Source organism: Hyperolius riggenbachi, chromosome 4 (assembly GCF_040937935.1).
Source record: "Hyperolius riggenbachi isolate aHypRig1 chromosome 4, aHypRig1.pri, whole genome shotgun sequence".
Taxonomy (NCBI): domain Eukaryota; kingdom Metazoa; phylum Chordata; class Amphibia; order Anura; family Hyperoliidae; genus Hyperolius; species Hyperolius riggenbachi.
Genome location: NC_090649.1, coordinates 306,844,418 through 306,865,831, shown reverse-complemented (window position 1 = coordinate 306,865,831; position 21,414 = coordinate 306,844,418). Strand labels below are relative to the sequence as shown.

General features: G+C 42.3%; 1 protein-coding gene across 5 annotated transcripts in view; it reads left to right on the top strand.

The window, feature by feature from the left end:
* Nucleotides 1–21,414, top strand: part of AHI1 (Abelson helper integration site 1) — a 359,799-nt gene that overhangs the window by 11,794 nt on the left and 326,591 nt on the right. For 4 of the 5 annotated variants that reach the window (XM_068231620.1, XM_068231622.1, XM_068231623.1 and 1 more), the window contains exons 2-6: nucleotides 1,458–1,518; nucleotides 2,620–2,741; nucleotides 6,985–7,565; nucleotides 8,851–8,993; nucleotides 17,252–17,450. In XM_068231620.1, the coding sequence (XP_068087721.1) occupies nucleotides 1,509–1,518; nucleotides 2,620–2,741; nucleotides 6,985–7,565; nucleotides 8,851–8,993; nucleotides 17,252–17,450 (1,055 nt within the window). In that variant the 5' untranslated portion in view covers nucleotides 1,458–1,508. Of the gene's footprint in view, nucleotides 1–285; nucleotides 475–1,457; nucleotides 1,519–2,619; nucleotides 2,742–6,984; nucleotides 7,566–8,850; nucleotides 8,994–17,251; nucleotides 17,451–21,414 lie in introns of all 5 variants that reach the window. The other variant, XM_068231621.1, reaches the window with a different exon arrangement.

Sequence of the window (21,414 nt, the reverse complement as noted above, 5' to 3'; positions counted from 1 at the left end):
TGAGTTTTGGAGTATGGGGTTAGAGATTTTATTGCGTTCGGAGGGAGAGATCCAGAGGAGATTTTGTATTTTGATAGGGTGAATAATATGCTCCTCTATGCTCACCCAAGAGGGCTTCCCTGTATTGGCATGCCAACTGGTCAGTGAGGCCAGCTGGGCAGCCTTATAATATAGTTTTAAGTTGGGAACACCTAAGCCTCCATTAGGGCGTTGCAGAAGTAGGTATTTTCTTTTAAAGCGGGGCTTCTTGGGACCCCAGATAAAGTTGTTAACTTTTTTTTGCAGGGTTTCGATAAATGTAGAGGGGACGGGTACCGGGAGTAACCGAAACACATAGAGGAGTTTGGGGAGGAAAGTCATTTTGACAGCTGCAATTCTGCCCATCCATGAGATTGAATACCTCTTCCAGCACTCCAGCATCTCACAAAGCTCCCGGGACAATGAGAAAACATTGTTTTTGTAACAAGAAAAAAGGTAAGGGAGCATAGAGCAACTTAAATTCACTGACATGATAATACCTAATGAATCACAGAAAAGCCCATCATTAAAATTCCCATCCATAAAACCAATTGTGGGCTGACCATAGAGATCAAATTGTATAACGATTTCTGAATGGAGTGCATTCCCTTTCACAGAAACGTTCCATATAGATGAACAGACTTCAGGCCCAATTAGTGCAGATGCCACTGTACAGCTATCCACCTAGGACTTAATATGCATCTTAACCAAGCTCAATCCTGTGTGTTATGATTAACACGCCTCGAATGTTAAACCACTGCACAACCATTAGGCCTGGAACCCACTAGCAGTGCATTACTAAGCAGTTGTGATTTGAAAAGCTTATGCCAATATATTGCTCTTGGTGTGATCCCACTTGAGAGATTTGATTTTATAAAAATCCCCCATGGCATTAGCAAGAGCTTTTTCAAATCACTAGCGCTTAGAAAATGCTGCTACTGGGGTTTGAGCCCTCACTGACAGATTTGTGTCAAATCTCACCAGCAATTGAAAACAGATATAGCATTGTGAGCAGGAGGTTCTCCGTTTAAAACTTACGTGTCCGCGGCTAGTGCCAGTACTCATTCGCCAACAGACCAGCTTGTCCTCCTCACTCCTAGGTAGGCATAGCTGGTGTGTCGGTGTAATCTCTGGGGGGCGTCAGGGAGATTATCACAGCCGGACCAAACTTTAGCGTGGCCAATGCTGGGAGGAAGGATGCAGGGACACGGGGGAGAAGCACCGCCGACTGGTGGACATCACATATCCATGTGACTCATTTTGTCCAATAAAAATTCCTCAGACTTCTGAAAAATAAAAAAAAATTGTTTTGTTCAAAATAAATGATTTAACAGATAAAAACGATCAATTCCGTTGAAATGTGTATGGCCACCTTAAGGCTGTTTTATTAATCTGTTCTTCAGAAATGGTGCTAAATATCTGTTTCTTTCTTTTAACAGGTGGTGGGACGATAAGATGATGTGATTCCTAGATTGGATCTGGTAGTGAAAATGCCTACAAGTGAGAGTTTTTTCACATTTATGTGTGTCTTAACGACTTAACATTTCTGAAATTCTGGATGTAGATTCTACGACCAGGATAATCCCTTTCTGTGTTCCTGGACATAGAATCCACGGCCACAATTAAAAATCCACTGACTGCACATGTGTACAAACTGGTTTAAAAGTGAGTTATTCCTGCCATTGCAAATAGCAGCATTGAAAAAAGTTAGGCAAAATAAAGAGTTATACAAGCTAAAGAAAGTTAGGCCCTATTCACAGTGGTCAGTTGCATTGCAGAATAATTCTGCATGTCAACTCACTGCCCATATAATTCTCTGGGCCTGTTCACAGCACTGCGTTGCAACTGATCACGATATTTTAACTCGCTGTTTGCAGGCTTTGTATTAAAGTCTATATCCAGTTCCCATTGCAGTTTACAGACATTATAACGCATGCGTTATGCATTTGACAACTGTGAACCTAGCCTGTAAGTAAAATGTTTTTTTTGTTTGTTTGTTTTGTTTTTTTATCTTCAGCAAAGTTTAACCCATACCTAGACGTGTAACCCTGTTTTAACACCTGTAATACCTATGCATGTTAATACACCCAGGGCTGTGAAGTCAGTAAAAACATCATCCGACTTCTAAGTTGCCAAAATTGCTCTGACTCCACAGCCCTTGCAGGGCTATGGAGTGGGTACAAAAATCGTCCGACTCGAACCCGGACGCCTCAGTTTATGAAACCTCCCAATCCAACATATCTGCAATATTAACACCAAAAATGAGTACCGTAATTTTTTTGGGTGGGGTTTGCTGTTGGTAAAGCATTTCTGCTAGGTTTATATTGCTCTTGGTGGGCCTTTAGAACAGATGCATATTTGCTTTAAGTCTGCATGTTACATTTAGAGGAAGCAAGGGGAAATCTTTACAGAGGGGAACGAGACGGCAATAAAAACATGGTCACACCAACCATGCTCTTCAAAACAAGTCAGGAGGAGTTTCGTTCTAAGTTTTCAGATCAGAGTTTTTACTTATTGATGTAATTAAATAAGCTTATTAAAAGGACATAGCATTGTGGTTGTCATTCATCTTGTAATGTGCTGTGTTTGTTTTGGTTGTAGTGGAGAGTGAGGTTAAAGCCAGAATGAGGGCACGTTTTGATGAGGTCTTCCAGAGCTACGCTGGTCTACCAGAAGTGAAGAAGAAATCTAAAAAGAAGAAGCAGCCTGAAGAGCATGTAACAGTAAGTGTCCCGCCGCAAGCTTCGCAGGCCTCACTTACCTGTTCCAGCTCTGTCCTTTACCCAGCATACAGCGCACACAATTACCATTCTCATCTTTTTACTGTATTCTGACCTACTGACACATATGCAATTACGGTAACATTTTCTCCTGAGTTTTCTTCTTGGTGATATTTTCATAAATTGGCAGTAAACCACTAACAAGAAAGGAAATACACAAAATAACTTTGATAGTACTTTTCACCTAAAATGTGGTGCTTTTTTAAATGCAAAGTGTTGAAAGAAGATGAAAAATTATCATCTTGAAGAAAACTTAGGAGGACAAGTTAATTGAATAAGGGCCATTGTGTAGAGTATAATTAATTGTTGAATGGGTCTTTTCAGACCTCATAGAAATTAAACACCTGGAGCTAGTCTTGTGCACTAAGTTAATATACTGAGAAAATTGTAAACTAATGGAGTAATTCCAAAGATGGGTAAGATCACCAAATAGACAGCCATTTGTTGAGCTTGTAAGGAAGGACCCATCATCGCTTGGGGACAATTCCAATTTTGAAAAAGCTTCTGGACATATATCTGTTTTTATCCATTTTGTTTTCCTGCCAAAGTTGGTGAAAAAAAATCAAAATGGCTGTACTTTCCGTTTTGGTATTACAATAGGAGTCAGTCAGTTATAGTCACTTTACTCCTATTATCAACCCAACTGCAGTGTTGTCCGCTATGTATTATCAGTTAACATTCATGGTACCTGCATATTTCAAACTGTTTTTGTAAACTTTATATTTAAGAGTATTGTAAAGTACACCTGAACTGAGATGGAGGGTGGCTGCCATACATATTTCCTTTGAACCTCTCGAGGCCCGTAGGCTTCGCCTTGCCCCCCCGCCCCCCCTCCCCCCCCTAAGGGACCAGGCTATTTTTTTTTTCAATTTAGGCCACTGCAGCTTTAAGGCCTTGCTGCAGGGCCATACAACTCAGCACACAAGTGATTTCCCCTCCCCCCTTTTCTGCCCACCATCAGAGATTTTGTTGGTGGGCTCTGTTCCCTGCTGGGATCTTCATTTTTTTTTTTTTTTTGTATATTTATTTATTTATTTTTTAATAAATATACCCATTATTATTATTTATTTTCTTTTATTCCTTCCTCCCTCCCCCAGCTAGCCAATCAGCGCGATCGGCTGTCATAGGCATCAGTCTATGAGAGACGATTGTTCCTGTGTGTCCCAGGGGGACAGCCGAGTGACACAGCTGTCCCCAGTACAGCGCTGCCGTAGATCGCAGCGCTGTACAGTGTAAATAGACGTCGCCGTCCCCGCTGGGAGACTGATAGTGGAGCAGAGCTCTGTAATTGAAGAGTGCACGATCTGCAAAACCCCTTGACGCCAATTGGCGCTAGGCGGTCCTGGGGGCTGCCGCCACGTTCATGCCCATCGGCGTGACACGGAAGTTGGATCGTTGAACAATACTAATTGCCTTGTATTCTTCCTGATCTCTTTGGCTGCAGTAGTGTCTGAATCACACCCCTGAAACAAATATGTTGCTAATTCAATGCGTTTTTGAAAGAAATGGTGCTCTGTATTTGAGCAATACCATCATATCTAACCAGTCAACTAGTAGTCTCTGGCAATATGTGGGCGATAAGGGGATTTACATACTAATGATAAAAAAAGAACAAGAATACCCATTTTTTTCTTGCTCAACATTGCTGTATTCAGTCATTCAGCTCCTTCTGGTACCTTCTGGTACAGGGGCTCATCTGGGCACTTGTAGGTGATTCTCTCTCGTTGATCAGTTTTCTGTTGTTGTAACTTTATCTTCTCTCCTGTGGTGGGGACTCTTCACAGTTTGGCGTTTTTCTTTGATTTACTTAAGTTTTTTTATTTCTGCTCTTAGCAATGGGACATTGAGGCCAACTCAGATACATGTCTAATAAGTAAAACCAAAATTATAGAAATATGTATTGTTGCATTTATATGGATAAATTACCTTGCACATGCTGGCACGATCATTGTTGTTTTTTACAACTATATTTTTTGTTCTGGATTCTCCAGTTGCACTGTTTTACCGATAAATCACTGCACCAATCGTTACCTCAAATCCCTTATCTGGTGCATTGATTTGAACAGTGCTACTTGAGAACCTTACTGCTTGATTTTTTTGGGCAGTCATTTCATTAGTGTATACAGACCACAGTTGATTACTAAGGGAGTGGAAGCAACACTGGTGCAGTTGGTTACTGAAGGTGAGGAGGGAGGTGGAAATTACTGCACCAATTACTAAGGGCACCAAGTACCAGGGGCCCAGAGCTGTAAGGGGCCCCAGGTACTACTTTACTCCCTCCGATAAAGTGGTCCATCCACCATATCAGGTGTTTTTGTAGATACACTTGTTATGGTTGTGAGGTTTGCGATGTCCACACTTGTTTTATGACCCTTGCAAGATGGGCCTGTGAGGGTTACAGGGGTAATCAAGGGAAAGGGTGCGAACGTTGAGGGGCCCCATCAAGTTTTTTTGGGGGCTCATGATTTGTAATTACGTCCCTAGTGCTGCACTTGGGGACCATAAGGGGTTGCTGGCTGCTATTGGGGACCAGGAGGGGCAATGTCTGCAATACTTTATGCAGTGCAACCATTCACACCTCCTGGTCCCCAAGTGCAGCCAGCAGCATGTTTCTCCTCTGTATGTCAGTATATATAAACTGTGTTTTGTGCATTTTGTCAGCAAATGCAGGAACTAAGTCTGATAAAGGCTTATTATTAGCTGAAAGCTTACTGTTTGTTCATCTCTACGTTAGCCAATGAATGGTATCATCCTGATTCAAAACTTCCTGCTTTTACTGATGGCTAACATGGTACAGTACTCTACTGCTTCTACAAGTGCAGCCAGAAACCCTCATGGTCCCCACTGACTGCCAACGTGTGTGTGTGTGTGTGTGTGTGTGTGTGTGTGTGTGTGTGTGTGTGTGTGTGTGTGTATGTATATACAATTCTGTTTGATAGCAATCCAGTTCAAGTTTGCACAATCTCTTCTGATACCTTCTTTGGACATACTTTAGTAAAACCGCCCGTAGTGTTAAAGGGACTCCGAGCAGTGCAGAAACTATGGAAAGATGCACATCATTTTAAAGCTCTCTTTCTCCTCTTTCCAATGATATATAAACCGCCGACCTACGCCTTTTAGTTTTTGCTATTTTCGCGATTGAAATTGCCGCGGCCGCGATTTCGATCGCGAAAATAGAGAAAACTAAAAGGCGTAGGGCAACGATTTGGGTGTCGTCAGAAAGAGGAGAAAGAGAGCTTTAAAATGATATCCATCTTTCTATAGTTATATTGTATTACACAGGCCGACTTTTTGTCAAAGTCAGCAGCTGCATTCAGCAGAATGGAGCTGCTGACACTGGGGAAAGTGTCGTCCTGTGTAATACAATATAACTATGGCTTGATGGATATCATTTTAAAGCTCTCTTTCTCCTCTTTCTGACGACACCCAAATCGTTGCCCTACGCCTTTTAGTTTTCTCTATTTTCACGATCAAAATCGCGGCCGCGGCAATTTCAATCGCGAAAATAGCGAAAACTAAAAGGCGTAGGGTGGCGGTTTATATATCATTGGAAAGAGGAGAAAGAGAGCTTTAAAATGATATGCATCTTTCCATAGTTTCTGCACTGCTCGGAGTCCCTTTAAGTCATAAGCATATTAATTCAAACTCTTGTACAAAGAAATTAATCGGTTTTTGTTGATTGTTTATAACCTATTGAGTTGCAAATAAGTAATTCATGCTCTGTGTAGCTTGCCTTTTTTTTACTGGTTGTTGTACCATGCTTTATTAGGCAGTGCTTCCTTTTCTTTAGTAGGCAGCCTTTCCTCACCTGTGCTAGCACGATTTCTGAGTTAGGTCCCGTTCACACTGCACGCGTTTGCATCTGTGTTTCGGGAACGCGTGCAGGAGGCCGACACACACCACATCAGACAGTGCATAGACTGCACTGTCTAATGTCCACACTGCATGTGTTCTGGACCAGTGCGGTTTGGGAACGAATTCTGCACGCATCATTTCCAGAAACGCACGGCTGACCCATTCACTTCAGTGAATGGGATCAGTTATGCAACGCATACTAACGCGGATGGCGTGCGTTCGTATGCGTTGCAATCCGAACGCACGGCCATCTGCGTTTGCTAATGTGAACAGGGCCTTACATGAAACGTGTATCATCTGCCATATAGTAAAATGTGTGTATTTTTGTCAGCTACAGACATTTAACAACCAGTCTCATGGAGATACTGCAAGTGAAGTAGTAACAAGCCATACAGACAACATAGAGGAAGGAATCTTTAGAAGTAATACACTGAGAGAGCTGATACCAGTTACTGAAAAAGACAGTAGTCCAATCACCAAAGAGCACAAGCAGGCAAATGCTGAAAGGAAGAAAAAGAAGAAGAAATTAGAGTTGGGTGACAGCATTAACCCAACTGACTCCCAGCCCGAGAGTGCAGAGTTATTGCAGAAACTGAACACCACCCTCTCTCCAGGTGCTGAACAGGATTACGTAAAACGTGTCAAGAAGAAGGATAGGACGGTCTTGAGAGAGGAAAGCTATCCAACGGACTTTGACGATGAAGATCAATTGATTGATGCTTACAGACTTCACGTCTCACCGGAGGAGACTGATGAAATCAAACAAAAGATAAAGCAGAAACTCCAGGCGCACCTTTCAGAACACTTCAATAGCGATGATAGTGAACGTACTTTATTAAGCAGTCCAACTGAGACCAAGAAGAAAAAGAGACAGAAGAAAAAAATGTTGGTGGAAGCGGAACAAGATACAAGGTATTAGTATATATATATATATACACCGATGTTAATTATGTCCATGAGCAAAGAATCCTGAGGGTGAGCAGGGACCTAGAGGAGGTGCTGCTACTTTCTACCTTCCTGTTGGTGGCAACATCTTCTGCATGTGTGTGGTTTCATATAAGGGTGTGTTTAGTGAAGTTACACACCATGTGAGGTTTTTTTTCTTTTCTCTTCGGGTACAGGCCTTTGCATGCCAATAGATTATCTGGATTGCATAAAGATACTAAGGACCAGAACAATATTGTTTCACCTACCGGTCAGACTGCTTGAGTCTTATCCATAAGAGCGCAGTTGTTTTGAAATTATTTTTTATAATTTATTATCTGTGAACCTGACACTTTCAATTTGGGTTGTACACAGCTTTATACCTACAGAAACACTATATAATCTCCCATAGTGCTCTGGGAGGAAAAAGCTGCATGACATCATAGCTTAGGTAAAACATCACTATAGCAATATACAGTATCTCACAAAAGTGAGTACACCTTTCTAATTTTTTAAATATTGTATCTTTTCATGGGACAACACTGAAGAGAAGACACTTTGATAAAATGTAAAGTAGTCAGCGTACTGGTTATAGAACAGTGTAAATTGTCTCTCACATCAAAATAACTCAACACCATTACTTTCTACTACATGTCATTTATGTTACTCCTTAAATAAAGCTGAGAAATACAGGCCCATGTGACCTTATGCTTACTTATGGTAGTTAATTTCATTATGTTCACAGTTAGAAACCCAGCCAGGTCAACATCTGCAAGGAGTTTGTATGTTCTCCCTGTATCTGCATGGGTTTTCTCCCACCTCCCCCCAAAAAATACGGATAAGTGAATTGGCTTCCCCTTAAATTAGCCCTAGACTATGATACATGTACTACACGATACCTGCATAGACAAAGGAAATTGCGAGCCCCTCTGAGGGACAGTAAGGGCCTGTACACACTGCTGCGCTTGCACTGCACTTTTAAAATCACGTGTTTTTTTTAATCGCAAGGTAGTTTGAAAAATCATGTAAATTGTGAAGACCTGTACATACTGGTGCGATGCGATTTTTCTATTTTCATGAAGGCTTTGCGATTTAGAAATTGCATGCGATTTTTTTTTTTTTTTTTTTTTTTTAAGGCAGCGCAAGCGCAGCAGTGTGTATAGGCCCTTAGTGACAAGACTATATACTCTGTGCAGCGCTGCGTAATATGTTGGCACTATATAAATACTGAAATAAATAAGTTGGTCATGCTGTTTCATTTTGTTTTGTCTAGTGTTATGTCTCTGTCTGAGCTGCAGAATTCACCAGCAGAAATATTTGACCAGCCTCTGCCTCAGTCCTCTCCAGATATTTCCGAGAAACCTGAACATCTTCCTAAACCTAAAGGCAAGAAAACAAAGAAAAAGTCCAGCACAGGTCAGCAATGGTAATATCTGTACAAGACGTTGCTTTCTTTCACAGAAATAAAAAAAAAAAAAGTGAGTGCTGTATGTGAAAATCTATTACAATAACCATATGTTTAGGATCTTATGGAGGGAATCCTCCCAAAAGATAGTCTTTCGAAATACTAATGTGCAAATAAGGATTACGACTACTAAACCACTTTTTTGATGCTACAAGTGCATTACAGGGCTTTAATCATCATAAGGATGTTTACACACCATCAGTTAGGGCTAATCTGTACAGAGAAAGTATACCCACATTGCTTGGGAATACCAAGTAGCATGTACAGTTTGTTAAAGGGGAACTGAAGAGAGAGGTATATGGAGGCTGTCCTGTTTATTTCCTTTTAATCAATACCAGTTGCCTGGCAGCCCTGCTGGTCTATTTCTCTGCAGTAGTATCTGATTAAAACCAGAAACAAGCATGCAGCTAGTCTTGTCAGATCAGACTTATAAGTCTGAACCACTGAAACACCTGATCTGCTGCATGCTTGTTCAGGGGCTATGGCTAATAGTATTAGAGGCAGAGGATCAGCAGGGCTGCCAGGCAACTGGTATTGTCTAAAAGGAAATAAACAAGACAGCCTCCATATACCTCTCTCTTCAGTTCCCCTTTAAAGTAATGGCCATACACTATTAAAGAGGAACTGTAAGGAGGAATAAATATTCCTTAAAAAGCAGTATAAGACAGTGATTTAAGTATATAGATAAGAAGGATTGACTAATAAATCCCGTAACCCTGTCAGCAAGGTGCTGTAAAAATGCCATGGGCAGCCTGGGAGGATCCCTGTTTACTACTGGCAGGAGTAGCAAGTTTTTTTTCTTCATCCCAGCAGTTGAAAACACGCCCACAGTGAAGGTTGTTACACCCTCCTTTCCCAACCTTTTTTTTTTCCTAACTGACATAATTTGCAGAAGCCCAGGAAGTATAATATGCACATGTGTAAACAGAAGCAAACAGGGAATGAGCTGGAGATGCTGATTAGTGTATTGTAATATAGCTGAGGCGTTTCAAACCACTGGCATTACAGCATAAGGGCCACTAGCTGCGTTTTTGCCAGAAATGCAAAACGCATGCGTTTGCTGATTCTGAAGTGCAGCTTGTTTAAAATAAGAATCTTGGGTGGCCTTTTCCACTGCTGCATTCCGGTTTTTAAAAACGCAAACCCATGTCTGTGCGATTATGATGCGTTTTGTGTTTCAATGTAAAGTATAGGAACGCATGAAAAACGCATAGAAATGTGTTTTGCGTTATGTATTGATTTAACCACCAGTATCTATTTTCAAGACAACACTTGCCATTTGCCAATCAGAAAAACGGAGACTGCAAACGCATAAAAAACGCACAAAACGAACATCAAAATTGGGAAAACGCAAATGCATTTGCAGTTGCGTTTTGCAGTGGAAAAGGACCCTGAAGCACAGAGCTGTCTACAAAGGCATTGTAAATTTTCTGGCAGTCCAGGAAAAAAAAGTTTCTTTTCCATGTCTTGAGAGACTGAAAACTAAAGCTAGCCATATATCAGGCAATGATGGGCAGATTCGACCAAGAGACAAATCTCTCTCTAATCGAATCTGATTAGAGAGAGATCTGTCAGCTGCCCGTACACCACAGTCCGATTTCCTATCAATTTCAGCATGAAATCTCCTGGAAATCGGCAGAGCCCGCCGCTTTTCCTCTGTGTATAAATGTATGTACATGTATGTGTATTTATACATTACCTGTCCTGTATCTGTCTTCCACCGCTCCTCCCTATAAATGCCGGCCAGCGTAACGTCGCACACGCGCGCCAGCGTGATATGCGCCAGCAGCAAGTATGGGAAGTGTAGCAGCGGATTCAGAAGAGGGCGGTCACTGCGACACAGGACAGGTAATGTGTAAATACACATACACACATAGCGCCAGGAGTTTCGTCACTCACCCCGATATCGCTTGCCTTTTACCGCCATGCACCCGACCAACCACGATAGCCAATTTGCAGCATTTCCGATTGACTCATGTGCCCAAATATCAGCCTGAAATTGGTTGCGTTGTCAATCAGGCATGCACTTGGCGGCGTGATTTTAATCTGATTTGATTATAAGCTTTCTCCCCCCTGCACAATTGTGCTAATGACTGCATCTGCTCGTCCACTGATAAGAAATACAAAGATTTGTAGACAGTCCCTATTCAGTATTCTGCAGGGTCTTGAGTACAGCACCCTGCCTCCAGCCTTTTCACCCCAAATCCCCAAGAGCTTTGTACTGTAGTGATGCTGGAGCAGTCTGCAGAGCCAGCCATCAGAGTAGGACAGATTGGGCCCATTCACACTGGGGATCACAAAATGCTGGCAATTAGCGCTAGCGTTTTGCGGCTGTGATTTTTTTTTTTTTGCAGGAAACGCATATTTTTGACTACATTTTCATGATTTTTGAGCGATTGGGATTACACAAGCACTTTAATCTGCAGAAACCGCCTACGAATCGCCCCAGTGTGAATGGGCCCTGAAGAGCACACTCATCTGACATCATCTGCAGCACTGTACAGAGTACATATTCATGTCGCTGACTGTCCTCAGAGGAGCTCACAATCTAATCCTACCATAGTCATAGTGTAATGTCCTACCATATTATTATTATGTGTTTATATAGCACTGCCATCTTCTGCAGCACATTACAGGGTACATAGTCATGTCACTGACTGTCCTCAGAGGAGCTCACAGTCTAATCCTACCATAGTCACAGTCTAATGTCCTACCATATTATTATTATTATTATGTATTTATATGGCACTGACATCTTCTGCAGCACATTACAGAGTACATAGTCATGTCTCTGACTGTCCTCAGAGGAGCTCACAATCTAATCCTACCATAGTCATAGTCTAATGTCCTACCATATTATTATTATGCATTATATAGCACTGACATCTCCTGCAGCACATTACAGAGTACATAGTCATGTCACTGACTGTCCTCAGAGGAGCTCACACTCTAATCCTACCATAGTCATAGTCTAATGTCCTTCCATATTATTTGTATGTATTTATATAGCACTGACATCTTCTGCAGCACTTTACAGAGTACATAGTCATGCCACTGACTGTCCTCAGAGGAGCTCACAATCTAATCCTACCATAGTCATAGTCTAATGTCCTACCATATTATTATTATGTGTTTATATAGCACTGACACCTTCTGCAGCACATTACAGGGTACATAGTCATGTCTCTGACTGTCCTCAGAGGAGCTCACAGTCTAATCCTACCATAGTCATAATGTAATGATCTACCATATTATTATGTAGTTATATAGCACGAACATCTTCTGCTGAACTTTACAGAGTACATAGTCATGTCACTGACTGTCCTTAGAGGAGCTTACAGTCTAATCCTGTGTCAAAATAAACACATGACGTAGCTGCAAATGATTACATACTAACCTCACCGTCAGTTCCTCTCAGAAGCTCACCATTTTCTTCTTACAATGATGCCTTCCAGTTCTGACAATATTTTGTCAGAACTGAAATATACCAGTTGCTGTCAGTTATATATCAGCAGTTGTCAGTTACAACTGAATGTGCAAGGTAATGTCCATGTTTCCCTATGGCTCAAGTGGTGTGACATTACAGTTTAACAGTGTGCTGACCAGGAAGCTGTTAAGGGGTAATGGCCGTTTTTAAAATGGAGGATGGAGAATTTAATTGATCACAGTGGACAAATGGGACGCAGGAGAGGAGAAAGAGATTGAGGAGTATACAGGAGGTAAGTATGATCTGTGTATGGTTATTTTTACTTTTTATTTTCAGTTCAGGTTCTCTTTAAAGGAGTCATCAAGGGATATGAGGAAAATAAGTGCCACTTACCCGGGGCTTCGTCCAGGCTGACCAGGACGAAGGCTGACCAGAAGGTCAGCCTGTACTGCACCTGCGTGAGCGTCGCTATCACTGCCACGTGGACCGGAGCGTACTGCGCAGGCGTAGTATTTGTGCGCCTCTGCAGTATGCTCCGGTCCACGTGGCGGTGATTGACAGCACCCGTCACGCAGGTGCAGTACCTCCTGGTCGGCCTGACGTCATCGCCGGGGACCGGAAAGCTTCACAAGCGAACGGCTCACCGCAGAGCTGCACCAAGGGACATGCTGGGAGCTTGTGGCTGGACGAAGCCCCGAGTAAGTAGCACTTATTTTCCTTCAATTCCCTTGAGGACTCCTTTAAGGCATAAATAAGGGACAGCTGGAGAGGTCTGACTTCTAGCTCTGCACTTTTACTACTTTCTAAGCAAAGCACAGGAGACACAGCAGTGTAAAGCATGCTGGCAGCCTGTCACTGAGTCTGCACTGCTCTCTGCTTTGTTTCTAAACTCAAAGTAAAAAAAGTTCAGGCTAAGAAGTCAGACCTCTCTCCCCCTCCCCCAGATGCATCAGACAGGCAGCGTTTTCACACTGTATACATTTTATCAGATGCTGGAGATTACCTGTTGCCTGTCATGCCTGTGGGAGAGAAACAGTGAGGAGGACAGTGGATGAGTGAGCAGGCTGCTAGATACACGCTGCTCACTCTCCTGAAAGCTGCTGGCACTGGACGAGATTTGGGGGCGTGGCCGGCTCACTCTGCTGCCTGTCTCTTGCTGAAGGAGACTTTTTTTTTTTTCTCCAAACACCAGGAGAGAGCTTGTGACGTTTCTAAACGTCACTACCCAGTAGGCACTGAGAGTAGGCTAATTATTATACATCCGCGGAGGCAGCTAGTGTGGTGGGCGTGGCTTACTGGTTAAAGCTACAGAAACTAAGTAAATTTATATTATTTTACTAGGAGATACTTGTTTTTCCCCTATAAAGTGGGCATGCTGTACACACTGGTGCTGAGTACAATAGGAGGTTACAGTTCCTCTTTAAATAAATGGAAGATGAGTTAAAGGGTTGATTTCTGATTAGTAGTGATTGTTTACTTGCATCACTACCTTGCAGCACATTTGATCAGATTTGATAAGAAATGTGATCTAAAAGGATTGAAGCATTGCCACTGTTATGCTGAGCATACACGGCTCGTTTTTTGTCAATCGAGCCGCTGATGGCTCGATTGATAATATCCAACGTGTCCGATCACCGCGCCGAATCAATACCGCGCTCTATCCCTGCGGGCGGACTATGGAAGAAACGAAGCGCAGATAAGGCAGTGCCCACGGGGACGAGCGGGAATCGATCCGGGTGCCTGCGGGGACGCGCCGGGATCGAGCCAGCGGCTCAATTCCGGCGCACAAACGAGCAGTGTATGCCCAGCATTATGCTGGGCATACACGGCTGTTTTTTTATCAATCGAGCCGCTGATGGCTAGATTGATAATATCTGACGTGTCCGATCACCCCGCCGGATCGATACCGTGCTTTATTCCCTGCGGGCGGACAATGGAAGAAACGAAGTGCAGATAAGGAAGTGCCCGCGGGGATGAGCGGGAATCGATCCGGGCGCCTGCGCTGACGAGCCGGGGTCGAGCCAGCGGCTCGATTCCGGCGCACAAACCAGCCGTGTATGCCCAGCATAAGCTTTGTGTTGTTCAAAGGTGTGCAGCCATCAACTGTGTGTGTCTACTGCCATAGGTCACACCTGTGCTCCCATCATGCATCTTCTATAGAAAAAACATACTAGCCCTGATGCATCAAACAGCGATTAAGTTGCTAACAACAGATCTGCCACTATACTAGCAGAGAGGTGAGACAACTGTGTGGCAGTGGAGGGCGCCTTCGCCTATTACCTATGGAAAATAATGGTGATTGGTTGTAATAGTTGTAGAGGAGTCAGACACAGAACATTTATAACGCGCTTTTCTCCTTGCGGATTCAAAGCGCCAGAGCTGCAGCCACAAGGCAGTAGCAGTCTCCTACTGAATAGGTGCTGGCGTACTGAACAGGCAGAGCCAAGTCAGAGGCAGAGCCTTTAACAATTACACTATCCAGCCACTGTATCCATCCAGTTATGAGTAAATCTGAGGTGGTTTTGTTTTTGTTTTCAAAAGGAATCTATTCCTTCCATACACTGTACATCAATTTCCAATAGATTACAGCAGGGAATGTATTGAAAATCAATCGAACTGCAGAGTTGCACTGTTTGACGCAGTGCAAAGCTAAAGGCCCTCTTATCTGCCAATGCTCTTGCCCCGCCCCCAGTTGTTTTACATTTTCCATCCTGTCTGATAGATTCTGTCAATTGATTTTTTTGTTTAAAATGGATCAAAAATCTATCGAGCTGACATTTTGGGTAATAAATTCCCAGCAGATGAACAAAATCTGCACGGAATTGAATAAGAAAATCGATATGTGTATGGCCACCTTAAAGAACAAGCGACACCCATGCTAACCTAGAAATAAAAAACACATATAGATGTAGATAAATACTACTTCTACTTACATAACACGTATTGTGCTATCCACATAATGATTCCTGTGAATTTTATAAAGGAAAAGCAGAAAATCCTTTTCTAGGCAGTGGCCACCTTGCCAAGCTAATGCTGACATCATATCCTCCCTGGCTTTTGTTTCCCCCCTCCCTTCTCTTGCTCATTGTGTATTCATTAGCTGCCCTCCTCCCAGAGTCTTTTATTTACACATCCAATCACTGAGTCACCTCAGCCTTGCTTGTAAACACAAGTGATCAGCTAGGCAGGGAAATAAATGGAAGAGGAGGAATATATTATAGATAAAAAGAACTCCTGGCATTCAACTGTTTGGCACTAGGGCCAGTGCTCCTAAAGTATGTAATAACTCCAAACCATAACGGCAGAAAAAGTTTTGAATGCAGGATTAGCATCTTTATCACTTAATACACTCAGGACAGTTGCTGTTCAAATTTGATTTTTATGGTGACACTCCCGCTTTACCACTACTGATGCCATAAAGATCAGCAGGATGCCAGGCAACTGGTAATGTTAAAAAGGAAATAAATATGGCAGCCTCCATATTCCCCTCTCAACAGGTTCACTTTAAATAAACTCTATGAAACAGTTTGAGAGATTCTTCTAAGTTGATGTTTGGAGGCTACCTTTACTAAGTGTTAACACAGAAAAGGATTACCATATATTTTTTTTTTGGACTATAAGATGACTTTTTTCCCCTCCAAAAGAGGGCAGAAAAGGTCACCGTGTCTTATAGTTCAAATCAGGGGTGTGGAGTTGTTGCAAAAATCATCCGACTCCTCCGTTTATGAAACCACTGACTACAGGTACCCTAAATAGACTCCTTAGTCTAATCTTTACAAAGACTATGGATTTGGTTCAAAAATCATCCAACTCCTCAGTTTATTGAAACCAGCGACTCCTACTCCAGGTACCCAAAATTGCTTTGACTCTAACTTCACAGCCCTGGTTCCCGAATTACAAGTTAATTGATGCAATGTCGGACTCCCTGTACTGTCCTGTGTCCTCATTTGTCACCATGTCCTCCACTGCTCCTCCAGTGCAAAGTAATTAGCAGCGGGTGCATCTTTCACCTGATCCGATGGCGCCCACAGCGATCAGCAGCATTTCCACTCCCTCACTCTTCCCCTGCAGAATCCGGCACTAGGGGAAGAGTGAGAGAAATGGGATGTTGCAGATTGCTGCAGATGCCCTTGGATCAGGTAAGAGATGCACCCACTGCTAATTACTTTGCATTGGGGGAGCAGAGGAGGAGACAAGACAATACAAGGAGTTCCCAATGTAACGGCAAGTCGGCGGCTTGTATCGGCAGGCATTCCAAAGTCATGGGCTCCCTGTATTTGGACTCTTAAACACAGTGATATTTCCTTCCAACTTTTGGGGGATAAAAAGTACGTCTTTAGGCTTCTTTTAAACTGCAAATTGCAATTCTGATTTCCGATTCCTATCCATTGGCAGAGATCCTTCTTTACTAGTGGATTCCAAGCTGTGGGATGTCTGCCCCTAGTTCTTGATTCTGGGAATTTCAATCCCACCTACTTAATATACCATATATGATAGAAGTTTTCCAATTCCCAACGGGTGACAATCATTGCATGTGTGTACTTGGCTTTAGCGATCTGAATCGGCTCTGTTCTGTGAGTACTTGGTAGTGTTTTGTGTGTTTTGTTTTTTGTTTTTAAAGTAAGCTGATGTGATGTAAATTTCAAAGTTTGCAATCACTTGTAATGTTTATGTATTTGGAAAGGTACTTGGAGTTCTGCCTAAAATTTTTTTTTTTTTTTTTTATTAAGAGGTTTCAGACATGCAGTCGCTTTGTGAAAATATAAAAATTTATATTTACAGATCACATTTCAGAAAACCTCACAGAAGAGGCTGGTGAAGAGGAAAGCCGTTCTAAACCTGTGTATGACGACAGCCTAGTTTTGGGCGTTTATGTCCATCGTGCTGATAAACTGAAATCTGACCTTGTGACATCAAGACCCATGGTTAAAATTTACATTATTGACCAAAACACTGGAGATTATGCCAAAAAGCAGCACAGGTAATGCAATGGTTTTCTTTTTATAACACCGTAAAACAGACAAACTGTTACTGAAATCACACACAAAAAAAAAAAAAAAAAAGCGCAGAAAAAGATAGAACCTTTGTCGGGTTTGTTGTGCTGTTTGCACTCATGTAAAAGAGATTCACTTCATGTTTTGCAGGTAATGACAATGAAAATAAAACTTCCCAATAGTAGCACAGATGATGACTGTAAGGAAAAAAATGCTTGTTTAGCTGTATGAAGGTGGCCACTAACAATCCAATTTCTAGCGAAAAATTGTTTGAGCAATGAGAAATTCTGATCAGAAGTGAAATCGTTCACTACACCATCAATGAACCAATCTTAGCTTCCTATTTATTTCAACCAACAAGAAAATCCAAATTTTGGTTCAGCGAAATCCAGTCAGACGACTGATTTTATAATTGTATGTATTGATTGTGCCCATCTACGGAGATTTACAACCAATCCGATCAGAATTTCTGATTGTTCGAACAATATTTCGCTGGAATTTGGACAATTAGTGGCCACCTTAGAAAGAATCTTTAAAAGACACCTGAAGTTAGAGGGATATGAAGTCTGGCATATTTTACTTTTAAACAATGCACATTGCCTGGCTGTCCTGCTGATCCTCTGCTTCTAATAGTTTTAGACCCTGAACAGGCATGCAGATCAGGTGCTCTGACTAAAGTCTGACTGGATTCGCTGCCTGCTTGTTTCAGGTGTGTGATTCAGACTCTACTGCAGCCAAAGAGATCAGCAGAACAGCCAGGCAACTGGTATTGTTTAAAAAGAAATAAATATGGCAGCCTCAATATACCTCTCATTTCGGATGCCCTTTAAGTCCAAAGTCCAGGCTGAAAAAAAAGAAAATAATTTTAAAGTGTCTGAACGTTTAGGTGACATAGTGGTGAATTAACTAGTTCTCTCACTTAGAAGCACTGGCTTCATGGGTTTTATTTATTTATATTTTTGTATTATCTGTTTATTTAGTTTTAAAATTAACATGCAAGATCATGTGAGTGTCAGTGCAAACATAAACAGGATTATATGCAGTATACTGAGATATAAAGTCGATTTGAATGAGAGCAGCATAAGCATGCATATTCCTCTTTCCTTTTAGACACTTATGCTGGGCATACACGGTTCGATCCGGTGGCCGATTAGCCGCCAGATCGACCCCCGCCGGCGCTTCTTATCACCCGCTCGATTTGCCGCTATTGTCCGCCTGCGCGGATCGAGTGCGGAATCGATCCCCCGCGGTGATCGGACACGTCGGATATTATCAATCGAGCCATCAGGCTCGATTGATAATCCTCCCCTCGATGCCGTGTATGCCCAGCATTAGTCCAAGGCAAATAAGCTGGGCTTAGATTGTAGTGTTGGGCATTAGAATATAATAATGGTAACAATTAGATTGTGAGATCTCCTGATAGGTTAGGTTGCTAGCTTCTGTTAGGTTGCTAACACTATTTGCTAAAACTGTGGCAAATGTTATGTATGTATTATATAAATCCTAATAACACTGAAGCATTTTTTGGTTATCAAGTTTTAAGTAATAATTATACTAAGGGTTCTCTGATGGCTCAGCTGTTGCCGAGTCCAGCTCACCAGACTTCTGACACCAGCTGAATCTGGTTCCGGATTGCTTGCTGTGGTGGGAGCTGAATATTGGAGAGCAGTGGGCTGTTCTTTATGACTCAGCAGTACCTCTCAAGAGATTGCTGTTATGACTGCATCATAAGACCTTGGGCCCATTCAATTACTGAAGGGCAGCAAGTTCTGCCCTGTTGGCAGCTTGCATAGTCCCTTTCTTTAGACTTCACTTATTTAAATTAAATTACAGCACGGTGGCATAATGGTTAGCGCTCTCGCCTTGCAGCGCTGGGTCCCTGGTTGAAATCCCAGCCAGGACAACATCTGCATGGAGTTTGTTTGTTCTCCCTGTGTCTGTGTGGGTTTCCTCCGGGCACTCAGGTTTACTCCCACATCCCAAAAACCTACAGATAAGTTATTTGGCTTCCCCCTAAATTGGCCCTTGACTATGATACTACACGATACATACATAGACAGAAGACTATGGTCCCTCTGAGGGACTGTCAGTGACAAGACTATAGACTCTGTAAAGCACTGTGGAATATGTCGGCGCTATATAAACACTAAATAACAATAATAATTTAAATTGAAGGGCATCGGAGGTAAAAAAAAACTGATGAGAAAAACAATTGTATCTATCCTCCTCCTAAAAATGACTTTTTTTTTATTTTTTTTAGATATCCCATAGTTTTATTTTATATTTAAAGAAAATCTGTACTGAAAAAAAAACTCTCTGGGGGATATTTACCTCGGGAGGGGGAAGACTTTGGATCCTAACCAGGCTTCCCCCGTCCTCCGGGGTCCCAGCAATCCAGCGCTGTATCCCCCCGGACAGTGGCGAGATAAATATTTACCTACAATGATCCAGTGCTGGCTCCCCCAAAAGTCCCTCAATAAAGGCTGACAGGGGTGCACCTGCACTAGTAATATTTACCTACAGCGATCCTGCGCAGGCACACTAGCGGCTCTTTGTTCGGGTTAAGGTGGAAATAACCAATCAATGGATCATACTCAAAATGGGAGACTGTTAGCAGTGGCGTCCCACAGGGGTCTGTACTGGGTCCAGTGCTCTTCAATTTATTTATTAATGACCTAGTGGATGCAGTAGTAAGCAATGTTGCTATTTTTGCAGATGATACAAAATTGTGCAGAATCATCAACTCTCAGAAAGATAGTGTCATATTGCAACAGGATCTGGATAGGATGGCTATATGGGCACATAAATGGCAGATGAAATTCAATGCTGAAAAATGTAAAGTCATGCATTTTGGTCGTACCAATGGTCTAGCACCATACAAAATAAATGGGAGACAGTTGGGGACATCAAACTTGGGGAAGGACTTAGGAGTACTCATCAACAACAAGTTAAATAATCGTACTCGATGCCAAGCCGCTGCAGCTAAAGCTAACAAAATTTTGGGATGCATTAAAAGGGAAATAAAAACTCGAGATGCGAGCATAATATTGCCCCTGTTTAACTCTCTAGTAAGGCCACATCTGGAATATGGAATTCAGTTCTGGGCACCACATTACAAAAAAGATATTGCAGTTTTAGAGCAGGTGCAGAGACGAGCAACAAAATTGATACGTGGGATGGAAGGTCTCACTTACCAAGAAAGGTTAGATAAACTGGGTTTATTTAGTCTAGAGAAAAGACGCCTTAGAGGAGATCTAATTAACATGTATAAATACATCAGAGGGCAATATAATAGCTTGGCGGATGAGCTTTTTGTCCCTAGGCCTTCTCAAAGGACTAGAGGACATGATCTGCGCATGGAGGAAAAACGTTTTAGCCACTTATTTAGGAAAGGGTTCTTTACAGTAAGAGTGATTAAGATGTGGAATGCATTGCCACAGGAAGTCGTTATGGCAAACTCTATACCTGCATTTAAAGGGGGCTTAGATGCTTTCCTTGGGTTGAATGACATCCATGGCTACAATTACTAGGTAAGGCCTAATGATGTTGATCCAGGGATTTTATCTGATTGCCATCTGGAGTCGTGAAGGAATTTTTCCCTTTAGGGGCTAATTGGACCATGCCTTGTAAGGGTTTTTTCGCCTTCCTCTGGATCAACAGGGATATGTGAGGGAGCAGGCTGGAGTTGTACTTTGTACTGGTTGAACTCGATGGACGTATGTCTTTTTTTCAACCAAAATAACTATGTAACTATGTAACCTGCACAGTAGAGCAGATATTATCGGGTTTGGCTATTTCCGCCTTACCCAACGAAGAGCTTCTAGTGCACCTGTGCAGGATCGCGGTAGGTAAATATTACTCGCGCATCCGCACCCTTGTCAGCCTTTGTCAAGGGACTTTTGGGGGAGGCAGCGCTGGATTCCCCCAAGCTACGGAGTAGGGGGAAGCCTC